The 17,912-nt window shown below is 46.3% G+C and overlaps 1 protein-coding gene and 1 long non-coding RNA gene across 5 annotated transcripts in view; one reads left to right on the forward strand and one right to left on the reverse strand.

The window, feature by feature from the left end:
- Positions 1 to 17,912, forward strand: part of DUBAI (Deubiquitinating apoptotic inhibitor) — a 119,898-nt gene that overhangs the window by 827 nt on the left and 101,159 nt on the right. For all 4 annotated transcript variants that reach the window (XM_075882271.1, XM_075882270.1, XM_037429349.2 and 1 more), the window contains exons 2-3: positions 6,431 to 6,537; positions 10,855 to 11,032. In XM_075882271.1, coding sequence (XP_075738386.1) covers positions 6,431 to 6,537; positions 10,855 to 11,032 — 285 coding nt within the window. The remainder of the gene's footprint in view (positions 1 to 6,430; positions 6,538 to 10,854; positions 11,033 to 17,912) is intronic.
- The window catches only part of LOC142782929 (uncharacterized), a 59,704-nt gene continuing 42,885 nt past the window's right edge, over positions 1,094 to 17,912 (reverse strand). The window contains exons 2-3 of the long non-coding RNA XR_012888411.1: positions 5,685 to 5,788; positions 1,094 to 4,398 (exon numbers count right to left, since the gene is read on the reverse strand). This is a non-coding gene — a long non-coding RNA (uncharacterized LOC142782929). The remainder of the gene's footprint in view (positions 4,399 to 5,684; positions 5,789 to 17,912) is intronic.

Consider the following 17,912-nt stretch of genomic DNA (forward strand, 5'->3'; position numbering starts at 1 on the left):
GGTTTGGAAAAGGTTAAAAAATAAACGTGACATTAAGCCAGATGTAATTAATGTTAAAATAAATGTTAACCCATATATGCCTCAACTTTGGAAAATCAACAAAACTAATTTATTTCCTCAAAATGATGCTATGATTGCTTCTACGACCTCAGAAAACAGAATAAGGGTTTTAATAATAAAAAGAAAACTTTTGAACATGGGTTTGGAGCCCTATGTAGGACACTAAGGTATGACACACCGCGAACAAAAAAAAACATCAGGGCCTATCACTGTCATTCGAAAGTTACTGCACACCTAATAACTGTCGAACAATCGACAAAAATATCAGCAGAACCGAGAACAATTTGACTCTATATTACTTTTTTTTTTGCGGTATGGCAAGCTACACACATGCGAAATAGCCATTTTGTGACTGCAAGCATGTGGCTATTTGTAGCCCAGCGATCGCCTAGACTTGCACGTGGTGAGGACACCATAAACACATCTTTGGTGGTAGTACCTTTTTAAGGAAAAAACATTCCAGTTACACTGAAAAGTTTCAGCGTCCTACATTCAGGACGCTAGGCATTTATAGGTTAATAAAAAAAGGGTGTAAGACAAGGGGATACGAACAAAAAATCAAAAGCACTCCTGTTTAGGACCACGGACAGACAGGTATTTGTTACATGGTATATAATGAACATTAATAGCAGCATAAACGGAGACACACGGTTTATTCCATCTTCTTTTTCCTCTGTGTGGCGGCTGCCAAGTGCCATCGCACAGCGCTGTAGTCGGTAGCGACGGCTTATATCACATATCCCCTTTCGAAAAAGAAAGTAAAAACACTCAAGAACGGGTCCTCGTTACTCGCTAACAAAGTCCTTCAATTTCTTCGGGGTATTCTTTTTACGCTGTCTTCTAACGGGCGCATTAAATCCTGAGAGACTGGTTGAAACTTGCGTGCCTTCTGAAGCAGACGATCCAGAGTCAGCATTTTCATGGCCATCCGCTCCTCGCTCCTAATGGTTGTGGTGCACTAGATGACTAATTAGATGCAGGTGACCAGTTCATAACAGCGGATGTGCCTGATTTCATTTTGTTGGCTGCTCCGGGGTGAACTGCGACTAACTTGGATGTATTCCACACACACCCATTGCCCAAGAGTTACGAGGCCAGTCCTTGTTTTCCAATTATCTTCTTGGGCGCGGAGAATTGTGGAAACTGCTTGCCGTAAACTGCAAGTAACGAAACACGCACATAATGACCAACGACGAAGCTAGAGAGTTTTATGGCTTTAAAATTGTTATTGGGGGAGCTCTTAAAGACCCTTCGCTTGTTTTTTATGCATTCTCGCAGCTGCTTAATCGCCCTTTACGTGTTCGTGCTGAAGCATCTGTCAGGCAATCCCACCATATCAAGTTTGGTGTGAGGTTGGCATTGATGAAGGAGAACTGCGGGTGCCGCACCAGTAGTAGCGTCAGATGTACAGCAATATACTTGCAGGTTATAAAGCATGGCTGTTCGTATATTACGGCGTTCAAACAGAGTTAGTGGAATATACGACTTCAGCGCCCTTTTAAATCTTTCCACCAAGCCGTTAGCTTGTGGGTAATTCACAGAAGAGTTGTAATGCGTTATTTCGTGCTTAGAAAGAAATTCATCAAAGCTTCCTGAAGAAAAGTGTGGCCCATGATTGAATACAATGTAACGTGGGTATTCTTCTTTTGCAAAAAGTTCAAGTAGCACTTCTTCATTGCACATATGGTCGCATCTCGCACAAAAGCCACTTCAGGCCACTTGCTATAATAGTCAATAAGAGTAATTGCAAAACGGTAGGTTGCCGAAGCTTCTGTGAAAGGTCCCACAATGTCAAGGGCAATTTTTTCCCACGCCGCGTCAGAAAGAGGAGCAAGTTGCAGTGGCGCTGCAAAGGTATGTGCGGACTTGTCACAAGACTGGCAAATCACGTATGTTCGCGTCAGTTCTTCAATGTCGCTATCCATGCACCGCCATCATTAAGAATCTCTCAGGTGAGCATTGGTACGACTAATGCCCGAGTGTGACTCGTGGGCCGGATCCACGAAATGGCGTGTTAAAGTCGCTGGCACAGCAGTCCTGTCACTCCGGCATAGAATGTCACTTATGACAGAGAGTTCGGCCTCCATGTAAAAGTGAGGTAGCAACACTTTTGACAGGGATTTTTTGTCAGGCCAAGTAGTAGTCATGAAGTGCTCAACTTTTATTCAAGTACATCACAGGCTCCCATCTGAAGCACTATGTGAGGGGGGTCATACATCATAATTTAAACAGCATAGATTGTGAGTTAGTGAATGCAGGAACAGGTAGTTGTACAAAGTTAATATTAAATACAAATATTTCAATACACTGAACAGTTTATTAGTAATAAGGGTGAACGCGACAGACGAACTACGCAAAAAAAAAGACATTTGATTTGACCTTACCAATCAAACAAAAGTGAGCATCCTTTGCACAAGCCGAAAGTCGAGGCTATGCGAGAAAAAAACACACAAAAAAAGCTATGAAAACATATGTAGTTCTTTTTTGAGCGTTTCAGGGTCCCGTATACTAACAATTTTATCTGGAAGATTGTTCCAGTATTTTATGGCACGAGGTGATTCTAATGAATTGAAAGTCTTTGTGTCAACCGAATAGGCGTTTCCAGCTTCGATGATTGTGAAGACGATGAGATATACGATGCGTACAGTTAAGTAGTAGTGTAAGTAGGTGTTGACTGCAGATTATCTTATGAAAGAGACTGATAAGTGCGATGGTCCTACCAGGGGACTCCAACGATGCAAGGGATAGCTTCGTTTTGATTTCAGACACGCTTGATGCTGCCTGTAATCACTGACGATGAAGCGAGCTGCACGATTTTGTATAGATTCAAGTGAAGGAATTGGGTATGCTTGGTGCGAAGACCACACACACGATGCAAATTCTAGCTGAGGACAGACTAATGATAAGTAGGCGAGTTTTTGAGTCGTTGACGGAGCTTTCCGGAGCTTTCGTTTTATATAACCAAGTGTACAAGAGGCCTTTGTGGTTATTTTTTCGGTATGGTTAAACCACGACAAGTCTGATGTCAGATGAAGACCTAAGTATTCATGCATAGATCTCTGGCTTTTGGAATGATTGCTAAGCGAAAAATCAAATATAGAGTTTGTAGGTTCACAACTGAAAGTAAGTAACTTGCATTTGTCCGTGTTAAGGGTCATTTGCCGGGATGAACACCAGGAGCTTATTCTATCAAGATCCTGCTGTAAGGCAATGTAATATGGTCAGTACTAGAGGAATTCGTACGGTAAACCATGTGGAGTCTTGAGTTGGCGAGCGAGCACCACGCCACGCTCTCGGAGTGAACAGACACAGAAGACGCGGTCGGTACAAACCAAACAACATACATTTATTTAACTAATTTACAATGACGATATCGTCCGCCGAATGATCCATAAATAGTTATCAGCACGCTAAGTCATCATTAAACAAAATTACCAAACACTCAAACAACATAACATAAGAGCACACAAAAGGCGGCATCGCCAACGCTTCACTCACCACGTGGGCCTATTGCAAGCGGCCCGCGATGCCGTCCACGGCAGACCTACCGCGAGAGACAACCGTTCGCGGCAACTGCCACGCGCAGAAGAGACCCGCTCAACTCTTGCCCGCCACCAAGGCCTGCCTTCCGCCAGAGGTCACCGCCGGTGCTACCACTCTACCAACAGTGGTACTCAATGCGAACACAACGCAATCTATCGTCCTGCGGTTGTCACCTCCAAAAAAACGGCTTCTGTGCGAGACACATGCGCCACGCGGCGCAAACAACTTTACAGGGGGTGTCAGCACCTCCACAATCATCAACGACAAAGTCATCCGTGAATAACCTGATGTTAGATAGAATTCCATTGGGGAGATCATTGATAAAAAGTTTCATAATAAGATGATAAGAAGTGACATATCCACGATGTTGTTATCGAATAAAAATGTAAAGAAGAGAGTTTAGCTATGAGGTGAGTATGGGGCTATGCGATTGGCGGCTTTGGAAAAATCAATGAATATACAATCTGTCTGGAAGCCATCATCCATATTCTGGTATGATTCATGGGTGACGGGCTGCAGTTACATTCAACATGCTCTTGAAGTGACCTTCACGCATCACGATGGCGCAGTCGAAGTTATTAGGGCTGGAAGACGTCAGTGTAGCTCCCGCAGCGCGCGCAGCCATGAGGCATGGGTCATTTGTAGTCAGATTTTGGAAGATACATTGTCCTTCCAAGCCCAAGGAGTTCAGCAGGATCGCCTTCTGATAAATCGCCGGTAGGTCGGAGGCACTCGAACCCATCATGTAGTTCTTGAAAACCAGGATTCATTGCTCCCATAGGATGTCTCGATGGCCTGGTGACGACAGCAATGAAGGTGGCAGTTGTAGCCCCTAAATACTCATCGTAGAAGATAACAGGCAACAAATGAAGGCTCTGATGAGTTTCAAGCCAGTTGCACATGGGCGAGTGCATCTTCGTCGCCAAATTATGTTACATCGTGCATAATGAACATCATAGCATAAACAAAGATGTCTTGTTTATTCCATCTTCTTTTTTCTCTGTATGGCGGCTGCCGAGCGTATGCCATTGCACAGCGCAGTAGTCTGTAGCGGCACCTTATATCACAGTACCTATATGCCACAAACTACTACTTGATAATGTATAATTGAGATTGTTGACAAACATAGGGTCGTTTTCAATAGTGTGCTGAATTGGACACCTCATGTTGACACATTGTTGAAATCCTTGGTAACAGCAACAGATGCCTTGTCACGATAAAGGTGAAATTACAAAGTTATCAGATATTTTTTGCATCCCTCATCAACTACTGCATGCTTGTGTGAGGCATCACTATAAATACTAACATACATAAACTTCTTGTTCTTTAGAAACGTGCACTTCGAATTAGAGCCAACGTTCCACATCTCCTCACATTACCTCTTCTTCGCTAAATTTAACATAATCAGAGTTACTAAGGTGTATTAGTTTCGTTTGATCTTTCCATACTTCTTTTCCTCTAAAAAGTTCTATTCACTTCTAAAATCACTCAGGACTACAACGGCAGTTCAGGCACCAACGCGCCCGTAATAAGGACAAATAGCTTGTCTCGAAAAGGTGTAATAATTATCTAATGCAATCAATCGTCTACAATGTCCCTTCACTTCTCAATAAGTAGGAAAACGAAAATATTTATGTTCATGCCTTAATCCGGAAAGAGATAAGACAACTTTTCTTGGTTTCAATGACCCATGACACTTGTGTGTGAAAACAAGTATGTATACTTACTAAACGATTGCTAGAAGTATCACTCTTTTATGGTATTAATTTCTATAGTATTTATATTTGTGGTACTTACTTGTAGTCTTACTTATCTGATGAAATTTCATTACTTTACTGCTTTTTGCTTTTCAAAAACTCTGTCAAATGATCATTGTTGTATGCAAACTCATCTATTATACGTTTTTATTGATATAACTCATGTACACTTATCTACTTCATTTTGTTGTATGCTGTGTATAGTACTGCCATAAAGGGCTTTCAGGCTGTTTGCAACAGCTGAAAAGAAGACAGTGAGCTTTGTGCTAGCATGGCAGTGGGCATGTGAGCTGTGCAAAGAAGTAGAAAATCAGAGTATTTTACAATTTAGTCGTCCCAGCAGAAGCCGTATCGTCTGCCTTCCTCGATATGGCCTTGGGGTGTCTTTGTCGGCTTCGAGCTCACGCTTCACTGGCTGAAGCCTCTCCCTGCACGAAGACAAGTATATTATAGGAACACTAAAGAGAAAAATGATATTTTCTGCATTATCCTTTCACAGTCACGACTCTTGCCACAAGAAAACGCTTGGTAAGTCAGAAAATGCACAAGAAGACAATGCAGGTCGCGGTGCCAGTTTTCATTTTGTTCCACATTTTTGTGCGCTGCATTGTCTTTTGAGTAGGCAAGAGATGTAACGCACCAAGTTTCAGGAAATTTTGATCAGCCAATATGGCCAAGCATGACAAAAACAAAGAACAGAAAGAAACTGAAATTCTCGCTGCCACTCTGACATTCAGGTGCGAAGAATTCAACTGGAAATTCAAAAACGAAACTTCGACCTCTGTTTTATTGATAGGATTATGATTGGGAAATGAGCGATGGAATCGCCAGAGCACTTTATTGGTCTAACTAGTTTAGTGTCTCTGTTTGGTGTTCATTTGAGTTGCGCACTGAGCATATATACTTTATAATACTTTATTGCTGTGGTGGGTAAAAATAGGTGTAGTGCACAGCACAAACTAGCTGCTGTATGGTGATAAAATGCAACATGTGTTACCTGGAATTTACGTATTTGCTATCAACTTTCACTGTTCAAGCATATTCACGTGCAAAGGGGCATTCATTCGCAGGTGTTCACAGCTTGGTGCAAGCATCACCGGAATGCTTTGACAAGGTTTTTCACCCACAGCCACTTGACCACAGCACTGACATCTCCCGAAGTCATTCACAAAGACAAGTATGTGTGCCCATGTAGCTGCGATTAATCATGCATGTAATGCAGTGTGTGATTTGCTTAAAACCAGTCCAATCTGGTATTTTTTTTCTGCTCCCTTTTTTATCACTCTCACATGAGCAACTTTATTTATTATAAACTATTTTCTTCATTTATCGATTATGTGCCAGAAATCGCTGTACCTAGCTGGAAATACAGGTAATATTGATACGCATAGACTTGCAGTTGAAGTCGCAGTGACCCTAAAGCAAGTGCGACACAATCGCATCTGAGCCCGAGACACTTCAACCTCTTCTATGGCTAGAAGCGTCCTCTAGTTGATACTAGCACCAACATCTACGTAACATTAACTCCCGGCGGCAAAAGCACTGTCTTGGTGCATCGGATCGGTGAACGGGACGTAGAGCTTGAGTGATGAAATATGCACAGTCTCGGTAGCTGGTGAGGTGTACGAAGTCTTGTGAGTTAGCGGCGAGATCTCGTGTATGTAACTTCGGTAACTCGGCGAAGAACTCGGTAAGGCCCAAAAGATCACGGCAGGAGTTTTTCACTCAAGCCAAGGTGACGCAAAGGCAGCCAGAGCAAGACCAGGGAGCCAGAGTTGAAACTCATGTCGCGGGGGTGACTGTCGCAATGGTGCTTTTGGTTGGCCTGAGGTGCCAGGAGTCGATCACGGGCGACACGACGTGCCGTAGTCGCGCGAATGATGGCGCCGTGAGTGTAGTATGTGGTTGAGTTTGCCTCAGAAGGAAGTAGGGAGTTGAGAGGCAAACAGATAAAATGGAGAATAACCACCAATGTCGTGACACGACGAATTGTAGGCAAACGTCACTAATGGTGACGTGGAGTCCCAATCCGGGTGGTCTTCAGGCACGTACATGGATAACATGTTTGTTAGTATACGGTTCAAGCGCTCAGTAAGTCCGTTTGTTTGCGGATGGTAAGCAGTGCTGAACTTGTGATACGTTGCAAAAGAGCGGAGAAGGTCATCAGCAACTTTCGAAAGGAAACATCGATCTCGATCGGTCAGTAGCTGACATGGAGCACCATGGTGTAAGATGACTTGATGGAGAAGAAAGTCAGCGACATAGGTTGCACAGCTGGTAGGAAGGGCTCACGTAAAGGCATATGTGTCGTATAATCAGTCACTACCGCCACCCTCTTGTTACCTGCAGAGGACATCGGGAAAGGACCAAGGAGGTCCAGGCCAGCACGAAAGAAGGGTTCGCTGGAGAGAGGTATGGGCTGAAGGTACCCAGAAGGAGAGAGAGAAGGCTTTTTGTGGCGTTGCAGAGTTCGCTGGAAGCGCCGCAGCGCTGAACCGAGCGGTATGAGCCAGGCCAGAAGAAACGTCTGCGTGCACGATCGTAAGTTCGGTAAACACTCAAATAGCCAGTGGTGGGAGCATCATGTTATTGTAAGAGGATAGTTGGTCGCAAATGCTGAGGAACAACGAGCAGCAGTACAGCACCATGTGGTGTCATATTGCGTCGATATAAAGTACCGTCATGCAGAACAAGCATACAGAAGGTGCCGTCCCATGGTGTTGAAGTGAGGCGTTGTATAAGGGATCGCAAATATGGGTCGTGGCGGAGCTTTTGCTGGGGTATCAAATACGAACGAAACTACATTGCATTATGCCAACCACAGACGCTGTTAGAGCAAAGCTGTGCAACGAACGAGAACAGTGATGGCCACTGGCATAGGACAGCGTGTTTGGACACGAACATTCCGGCCACAGAAAATGTGGATATCAGGTATCTTGCGGGACCATCAGGGCAAGCGCATAGTCACAGTGGACATGACTGAGGGAACGAAACGGCGGCATTTTGACCAAGTGCGACGGCAGGACGTTTCGGTTGACGAATCGTGCGACACTGACATGCTATCTGCCTGTCAAGACTTTCGGGTCAAAGCACGAAAGATTCACCAATTCCGGCCACTCAACCTTTGCGGTGCTCAACGCAAAAGCGCCGCGCTCTTGATCGTTTGAACTTTTAAGAAGGGGAGAAGCTGTGGCATCATCATCACCAGCAATAAGCGCGGCTCACCGGGCTCGTGATGCTCGCGCTGCATTGGAGCTCGGGTTCGCCGAAGCTCTGGCTGACCTGGAATAAACGACGTGCCACCTATGTTCTGTTAAGTCAGTGTCGTGCGTTGTAACATTTTCGTCCTACAGTCTGATCCCTTCGTCGATGTCACGACCGCGTGAAAATATCATGTTCATGCATTCGTAGTGTGCATGATGTGCGTGAATATATCTGCTTTGAATATCAACTGCTGCCAACACGAACAAGTGAGTGTTCAGAAGCACACAACCTTATTCATTAGATACAATGTAACATGATCATGTATGATCGCGAACGAAAAGAAAGAAGCACTTCCGTTACTATTAAGACTTCGATTTGCTTTATCTCGCGATACACTGGCCCAGGTATAGCTTTGTTCTATAATAAAGTGAATGGCATGCATATTTATTTTTTGACGTGACAATGGAACTCAATGGGATACATGCAATTGACAGCACGAGTCGCAGTGTAGTTATCTCGAGAACTGTCAAGGGCTTGCCTGTAGCAGTGGAGCGATGCTGCACAAAAGTGCTGTCATCTTTAAAAAGAGCCCTGCCGCGGTGGTCTTGTGGCTAAAGTACTCGGATGCTGACCCGCAGGTCGCAGGTTGAATCCCGGCTGTGGTGGCTGGATTTCCGATGGAGGCAGAAATGTTGTAAGACCATGTGCGCAGATTTGGGTGCATGTTAAAGAACACCAGGTGGTCGAAATTACTGGAGCCCTTCACTACGGCATCTCTCATAATTATATGGTGGTTTTGGGATGTTAAACCCCGCATATCAATCAATCGCCTTTCGGAGGGGCCTGCTACAAATGAGCAGTTGGCTTCTTCAACCTTGAGCTCGCTAGAAAGTTCCAACTAGAAGTAAATCTGACGCAGTTTGCCGAACAGGCTCGATGTTTGCACGCACAGTGCCATGATTTCCGCTGTTTGCCAAGTGAAATTTGTTATGCCACTGAGAATAGAGGCAGTCCGCGACCAGCTACCTTTCGCTTTTGCAAAAGTGACTTTACATGCGAAAGTGACTTCACAAGCAACCGAAAATCTTTTATATGGAAAGAATATATTAGCTCGTTGATCTTTGGGCCAAGTGCATTGATAAGAAGGAAATTTATGTAGCAAAATTATTTGCATAGTATAACTCTAGCTTCACGTTTATAAACTGTAGAATGAAAAGTGCAAATCATTTTTTACTCACCCTTGTACTATTGGAATTAAATATAAAGTTATTTGACAAAATTGCTATTTGCTTTGAATCTACCATTTACTGCTCACACATGCCTGGAAAATTTGAGTGTACATGTCTGTCTCGCCTTTTCCTCCATTTTGGTCTGATACTTGAGTGAAAATCCTAGTGATCAAGAGAGGATGGTGAGCCAAGGTAATGTGTGCTGTCGACTCAAGTGAGTCAATGGTCCCCAGCAGCAGCCAAGACAAGACTGGCAAGCACAACAGCAAGGAGCTGCTGCATGCGGTTAAGCAGCCTACCATTGTGTCTTTGCAGCGGCTGCAGACTTCATCGTCAACCGTTTGGATGTTCATTTTTCATTAAACAATCAAAAGTTAATGAATTTGTCATTTAAATAAACGCAGTGTGACTTGCTAAAATTTCTTTCTTTTTTAAATTCTTTTAGTGCCTCTGATGTGCCGGTACGTTTTCATGTTTCTGTCCCGCAGTGTCACTGATGTGCCGGTGCATTCTCTGCTGAGTTGAACAATTTGCACCAGGGTGCAAAGCTGGTCGCACCATTCGTAGAATTTTTCTAAAAGATTGTACCCCTTCTTTGTTAGGGGGTGTGTTCTTTCCGCGTGTGTTACTCTCTGGGGCTGAGTAACCATGCGATTGGCGTGCATTCATGTGTACAAGGGTGTAGCGAAAGCTACATATTGGCACATTATGTAAACATCGGATATACAATAGGGCGTTTATCTCGTAAGCATGCTTAGCAATCCGTAAATACACGGGAGAGAGACAGTGTCTCACCCACACTGTTTACTTTCGATGTGTAACACACTGAACCATTTTTGAGTGCAACTGTATGCATAAGATGTTGATTACTTCAGCCTTCCTTGATATTTCCTAAGCCAAACTGACATTGGATGCACATCGCTACCAGAAACACTCGACGACAATTAAAGGGCTAATTCAGGTGTTTCCACTTGGACATTTACCATTGTTTTTTCAGCCTTGTAGAAGCGGGTATGTTCCTGCAGTGTTCCAAGTGCTAACACAGACTCACTTTGGGACAGAATATTGCAGCTGGTGGCAGTTGTACTGAACAACATAGAGGACAACCCAGCCTTCCCCAAGATGTGCTGTGTGGTGCAGACACACTGTGTGGACTACCTGGATGGCTGTACGGGGGCCCTGTCTGTGACATGTGCAATGGTGTCCCTGCTGGAACGCTTCCCTCAGTGTGTGCCAAAGGTTGGTTCATCCTCTTGTAAACTTGCCAAGCAGCTGACTGCTAAAACTTGGATGGCGTTATCAATATTGACCATTTGCTTCTGTTTGTTTGTGCACAACTGGCTGAAAAACAATGGCACACTAAACTTCTGTCAATTAGGCCACTCAAATACACTAGTTTACTCAAAACTACTAAATTTGGAAAAATTATAAGCTCTTGTATCCACAGCTCTTAAAAATCGCAAGCAGTGCCCTTAAACTTTGGAGGGGTGCCATGAAACCTGTGGCTAGCACTAGTGGTTTTTCAAGCAGATGAATAGATAGTCAGCTTTTTTGTAGTTACACAGGCGAAAGTGCTTTTACTATGTACTCCATTCTTTCTGAACCTTCATATTGTGATAGCCTCGTTGCTAACGAAAGTAGAGACCATCGTGGGTTTAACCTTGGCAAGCCCCAAGGCTGCATTGCATTGTACGAACGAGCACATGCTCAGCCTTTCGTTACCGCATCAAAATGGTTATTTTGCATATTTCCCGTGAAAATAGTTTCTGTCCGTTTGACTCCAGCACGCATTGCAGCATACCAAATTTCGCACAATGATATGCGCTTCCGAAAAAATATATGTTTTAGAAGAAGGAAAATTTTCTGGAATGAATAAAAATGTGAAATGTGTGTAATTTTTTGTTGCCAGCTAGTGAACAGTGCAACAAAAACACTATGCTGTTACTGGGTTGTGACGTAGATGAATGGAGCATATTGCGAGTCAAATAATGAGCTGTTTATTTGGGCGAACCTGTGCCCAGTAAACGGAAAGTCAGATTGCAGTCTTGCACTGATAGCGGCGAACAGAGCGTCGGCCGTCGATCAACTGACAAGCGGCGAAGCGTGTCGGCATTTATACACTTGCCATCGAACATTCTAGTGTTATCGCTAGCGGTGACGTAGGTTCTAGAGTAATCTGTTATATTCATGAAGTGGGGGTAATTTTAACAAAACGATCTACTTCGGCCTCGCAGCTTCTCGAACATCGTAGGCGTGGTTTGCGCTGAACGTAGTGTAACGAGGTGATAACAAAACTTGAGGAAAGGAACGTGGCATTGCCCCCCTCTGAAAAGGCATCGTCCCGATGCTTTAACAAAAGACGAAGGTACAATAATAAAGACGATAAACAGTAAGTACAACCGATAAAGCACAACAACAACAACAAAATACACTTCTCATGTTCGCGCATAACATGGATGACTTCTGGTCGAGCACTGCGCCATTGAGAGTTCGTAAGGCCGTCGGGAACAACGTCGTAGTTGAGTGGGCCGAGACGTCAAACTACTCTGCACGATCCGAAGTACCATCACAGAAATTTTTCACTGACCCCACGTCCACGTATCAGCGTCCATACCCAGACACAGTCCCCGGCCTGGTACTCTACGAAGCTACGTCGAAGATTGTAACGGCGGCTGTCGATCGCCTGCTCTGATTCTTGATGTGCCAGTGGGCGAATTGACGAGCTTTTTTTACGCGCTGAAGGTAAGTGGTGACGTCGAGGTTCTCTTCGTCAGCGACTTTTGGGAGAATAGCGTCGAGCGTTGTTGCTGGGCTTTTCCATAGACCAACTTGTACGGCGTGATCTGCGTCGTTTTTTGGACGGCCGTACTGTACGCGAAGGTCACGTACAAAGGGATTTCATCCCACGTCTTGCGCTCGACGTTGACATACATGGCCAGCATATCAGCGATGGTCTTAAGCTGTTCGGTGAGGCCGTTGGTCTGTGGATAAGTAGGCAGTGGTCTGGTTGTAACTTGTCTGGCTGTACCTCAGGATCGCCTTAGTTAGGTCCGCTGTAAAGGCCGTACCTGGTAATGAAGACCTGTGGAGCTCCGTGACGCAGAACGATGTTCTCGATGAAGAACCTTGCTACTTCGGAGACATCGCCTTTGGGCAGGGCCTTTGTCTCGGTGTAGCGTGTGAGGTAGTAAGCAGCTACGACGATCCATTTGTTCCAGGAATTCGACGTCGGGAACGGCCCCAGTAAGTCCATGCATTTGCCTGAACGGTCGACGAGGTGGCTCGATGGGCTGGAGAAGTCCGCCTAGCCTAGTCGGCAGTGTATTTTGTTGCTGACAGTTGCGGCAGGTCCTGACGTAACGAGAGACGTCGGCGGCAAGTCGTGGCCAGTAGTAATTTTCTTTTATTCTTGAGAGTGTAGCAAAACACCGAGGTGTCCAGCTGTTGGGTCTTCGTGCAGAGTTTCAAGTACTTTTGGTCTCCTTTAAGAGAACTATGTTTCGCAAGAAGACTGACTCCAGTCCTCTCTTAAAAACATTCGTAACAGTCGTGTTGTTACCCCCAAGGTATTCCACAAGGCTTCTGAGTTCCGGGTCAGCGCGCTGTTGCTTGGCGAAGTCGTCGGTGGTTATCGTTTCTAAGAAGCTGTCCTCATCCAGTCCGTCGGGCTGTGGTGGTTCGATGGGGACATGAGACAAACAGTCGGCGTCAGAGTGTTTTCTTCCAGACTTATAAACGACGGTTGTGTCATATTCTTGGAGTCTGAGGCTCCACAGTGCAAGGTGACCCGAAGGGTTTTCAAGTTAGCTAGCCAACACATGGCGTAGTAGTTCACAACTATGAAAGGCCTACCGTAGAGATAGGGGCGAAACTTTGACGCTGCCCAGATGATGGCAAGGCACTCCTTTTCTGGTTTGGAATAGTTGGCTTCAGCCTTGAATAGCGACCAACTAGCATAACTGATATCTCTTTCCACGCCATCAGTCTTTTGCACAAGGACAGCGCCGACTCCTACGCTGCTTGTGTTGGTGTGTACTTCTGTTTCGGTGTATTCGTCAAAATGCGCAAGTATCGGGGGTGTCTGGAGGCGTCATTTAAGTTCCTGAAATGCTTTCGCGTGTGCTGTTTCCCACCGGAATTGGACGTTCCTTTTCGTGAGGTAAGTTAGCGGCTCGGGGATCTGTGAAAAACGTTTGACGAAACGCCTGTAATAGGCGCACAATTTGAGGAATCGGCGTACAGCCTTTTTGTCAATGGGCTACGGGAAATCAGTGATAGCGGCTGTTTTTCGCACTGGGATGAACTCCAGGCTTCCTAATGATGTGTCCCAGGAATAACAACTCCTCTTAAGCGAAGCTGCACTTTTCTGGCTTCAGGGTTAGTCCAGAGGTGTCCATAGCTTGATGTACTGCTTTAAGGCGCTGGAGATGCTCGTTGAAGCTGGAGGAAAACACGACGACGTCATCCAAGTACACTAGGCAAGTCTGCCATTTCAATCCGGCCAGCACGGTGTCCAGAATGCACTGGATTGTTGCAGGCGCCGAGCAAAGACCAAATGGCATCACCTTAAACTCGAAGAGGCCATCTGGTGGGATAAAGGTCGTCTTCTCTCGATCTCTGTTGTCAAATTCAATCTGCCAATAGCCCATTTTGAAGTCCATCGAGGAAAAGTACTTCGCGTTGTGGAGTCGGTCCAGGGCGTCGTCCACACATGAAAGAGGGTACATGTCCTTCTATGTTATTTTGTTCAGGCGGCGGTAATCAACGCGAAAACGTAGGGTCCCGTCCTTCTTCCTCACTAATACCACGGGTAACACCCACAGACTCTTGGACAGCTGAATGATGTCGCGTAGCATTTCATCGACTTGTTTCTTCACGGCGTGGCGTTCACGCGTCGAGATTTGGTACGGGCTTTGTCAAACTGGTCGGGCACTTTCTTTTGTGATGATGCGATGCTTCGCGACTGGGGTTTGTCGAATCCGCGATGATGACAAGAAGCAGTCCTTGAATTGCAAGAGCAGGGACTTGAGCTGGTCTTGCTTGCACTTTGAAAGGCTCGGGTCAACATTGAAATCTGGTTCGAGACTTCAGTTCGACGAAGCAACATCGGCAGCATCGAAGAGGGAGAACGAATTGCTGGCCTCCACGACTTCATTGATGTAGGCGACCGTCATACCACGGTTGATGTGCCTGTATTAATGACTGACGTTTGTCAGCACCACCTTTGCCTTGCCGTCATGCAGCTCAGCTATGCCTCTTGGGACGCAAATCTGACAGTCCCGGAGAAGGTGCTGATCGCCCTCGACGATGCCTTCAAGGTTTTTCGGCTTTTTTGGTGCCAACAAAAATGGCGACAATGGAGGAAGGCGGCACGGTGACCTGCCCTTCTAGCACATTCAATGCGTGATTACTTGGCTCTGAGGGGTCGGCAGCGTGTTTTCTGAGCTTAGGGTGATTGACTCAGACCTCAGGTCGATGACAGCGCCATGTTGACTTCGAAAGTTCTTTGCAAGGGTCACATTCCTGGAGCAATTTTGCAAAATGACAAAGCTCGCAGGACAAGTCTGGTTATTGATGGTGGCTCTAGCTGTGCAGACTCCAGACGGCGTTATAAAGTGACCTCCAGCGGTCCGGATTTCAGAGCCTTGCAGTGCAGCTCTCACTTTTTTCAACTTCGTCGCGAAAGACCCACTGACGACGGAATAATCGACTCCAGTATCGATGAGAGCAATGACGAGGCGGCCGTCGAATATTACGTTGAGGTCTCTGATTCGTCGTCATGTGTTGCGGTTGGGTCATGACGTCAGGTCATGGGGGCTACGTCTACTTGCTCCGCTGCTGTCACATTGCGTCGTGCCGTCTTCATGATGCGAAGGCTTAACGTCAAGGCCCTTTTTGTCTTGCGGCGGATGCTTGTGATTTCGTGTCGACGGCGGCGGCGGTGGATCTTCAGTAGTTCGTTGTACAGCAATCGCACCTCCATCGATTGCTGCCCTTAGTTTTTCGAGTATGGGCTCAGCGAACGGCCCTGAGTAGGGCCGGTGTACTGTCCGTGTTGCGGTGACATCTAGCGGCCTGGCGACGGGAACGGCAAGGTCGTCGGGGTGTCCACTGTGCTTCTGTGAGGTAGTCGGCGACACCTTGAAGTCATTCACCCCGCTGCGGGCACGGCGCATTCACGTCGAAACTACGCAGCCTCATTTGTTGGTACTGGCAGCGGCGGTAAATGTGGCCAGCTTCCTCACCGTGGTAGCATAGCGCGCGATGGTCGGAAACCCGCCAAACGTCGCTTTTCCTCGGCGTGTACCGCTGGCCGGCTGGCGGGTAGTATGACGACGCTGGGGGCCTCGATTTCTCGCAGCTAAACTCCGGCGATGCGGCATCTCAGCGAGGGCGTGCAGGAGGGACCTGACTGTGGGCTGCTGCAGCATAGCTCATGGCTTGCATCTGTGGCTGTGGAAGCTGAGGAACGCCCAGTGATTGTTGGATTTCCTGGCATACAACGTCCACGATAGAGTCCACGTGAGACTGTGTTGAAGTTAGTAACTTCAGCAACTTCTCTTGCACGATCGCTTGGATCGCCTCACGCAGGTCAGTGCTTCCCAGTGCTTGGATCTCGGCGTAGCTTGCAGTTGAGAAGCTGCGGTTATATTGCAGTGTCCGCATTTCGAGCGTCTTCTCGATTGTGGACGTTTCCGAGGTGAATTCGACCATCTTCGGCAGGTTTCTGATCAGTCCGACGAAAAGTTGTTGCTTTACAACTCTCATAAGGAAGCTCACTTTTTTTCCTCTGTCGTGTTGGGGTCGACGTGACGGAACAACGGGGTCATCTCTTTTACAAAGATGTTCACACCTTCATTTGGAAGTTGAATACGTGTCTCCAAGGAACTAGCGGACAGTTCCTTGTGAAGGACGCTCGTGAAGGTGTTCAGGAACATTGTCCGAAAGACATCCCACTTTCAATGGGTGGGTTCCCGGTTCTAGAACCATGTTTTAGTGGCGTGTTTTAGGTAAAAGTAAATGTTGCGCAGTTTTTTGTCGGTGTCCCAGCTGTTCAAGGCGGCAACTCTATCGTAGGTCTCCAGCCAGCTTTCTGGGTCTTCAAACGATGATCTCTGGAAAGTGGGAGGCTTCTTAGACTGCTGGAGCAGGATGGGTACAGGTGGTACAGGAGCTGTCATCCTCGCAATGGTCATGCTCAGGGTTTTAGTATTCTGTATTGGGTCAGGTAGAGGTCAGAACTCAGGCAGGAGCCCTTGCTGCTGGCGGCTGGCTCGCCGCTAAGCGTTGGCATCGGTATCCCCTTGACGATGTGAGCTCGGCTCACGGCTGGAGGGAGGCATTCGGTATATGGGCCGAGAAGCCCCTCCACCAGATGTCACGGAGTCATGACGTGGACGAATGGAGCACACTGTTATTCGAATAATAAACTGTTTATTTGGGCAAACCTGTGCCCAGTAAACGGAAGGTCGGATTGCAGTCTTGCATTGATAGCGGCGAACAGAGTGTCGGCCGTCGACCGACACTCTGTATCAACTGACAAGCGGCGAAGCGTGTCGGCATTCATACTCTTGCATTCGTATATTCTAGCGTTATCGCTAGCGGGGATGTAGGTTCCAAAATTATCTGTAATATTCACGAAGTGGGCGTAATCTTAACAAAAGGATCTACTTCGACCTCGCAGCTTCTCGAACATCGTAAGCGCGATTTGCGCTGAACATAGTGTAACTAGGCGATAACAAAACTTGAGGAAAGGAATGTGGCAATACAGCTAAACCGGCTTATAACGAACTTTCATAAAATGAATTCTTTAATATAAAGAATTTTTCCTTTTACCCGCTGTTGCTCCATAGAAGCACATCTATTTGCGACCTCTATGTAACAAAGTAACAGTGGGAGACAACCTTGATACAACAAATTGACCCGCAGGGCGCGGGTTCGAATCTCGGCTGCGGCGGCTGCATTTCCGATGGAGGCGGAAATGTTGTAGGCCCGTGTGCTCAGATTTGGGTGCACGTTAAAGAACCCCAGGTGGTCTAAATTTCCGGAGCCCTCCACTACGGCGTCTCTCATAATCATATAGTGGTTTTGGGACGTTAAACCCCACATATCAATCAAT

This window comes from Rhipicephalus microplus, chromosome 2, assembly GCF_043290135.1.
Source record: "Rhipicephalus microplus isolate Deutch F79 chromosome 2, USDA_Rmic, whole genome shotgun sequence".
Classification (NCBI taxonomy): Eukaryota; Metazoa; Arthropoda; class Arachnida; order Ixodida; family Ixodidae; genus Rhipicephalus; species Rhipicephalus microplus.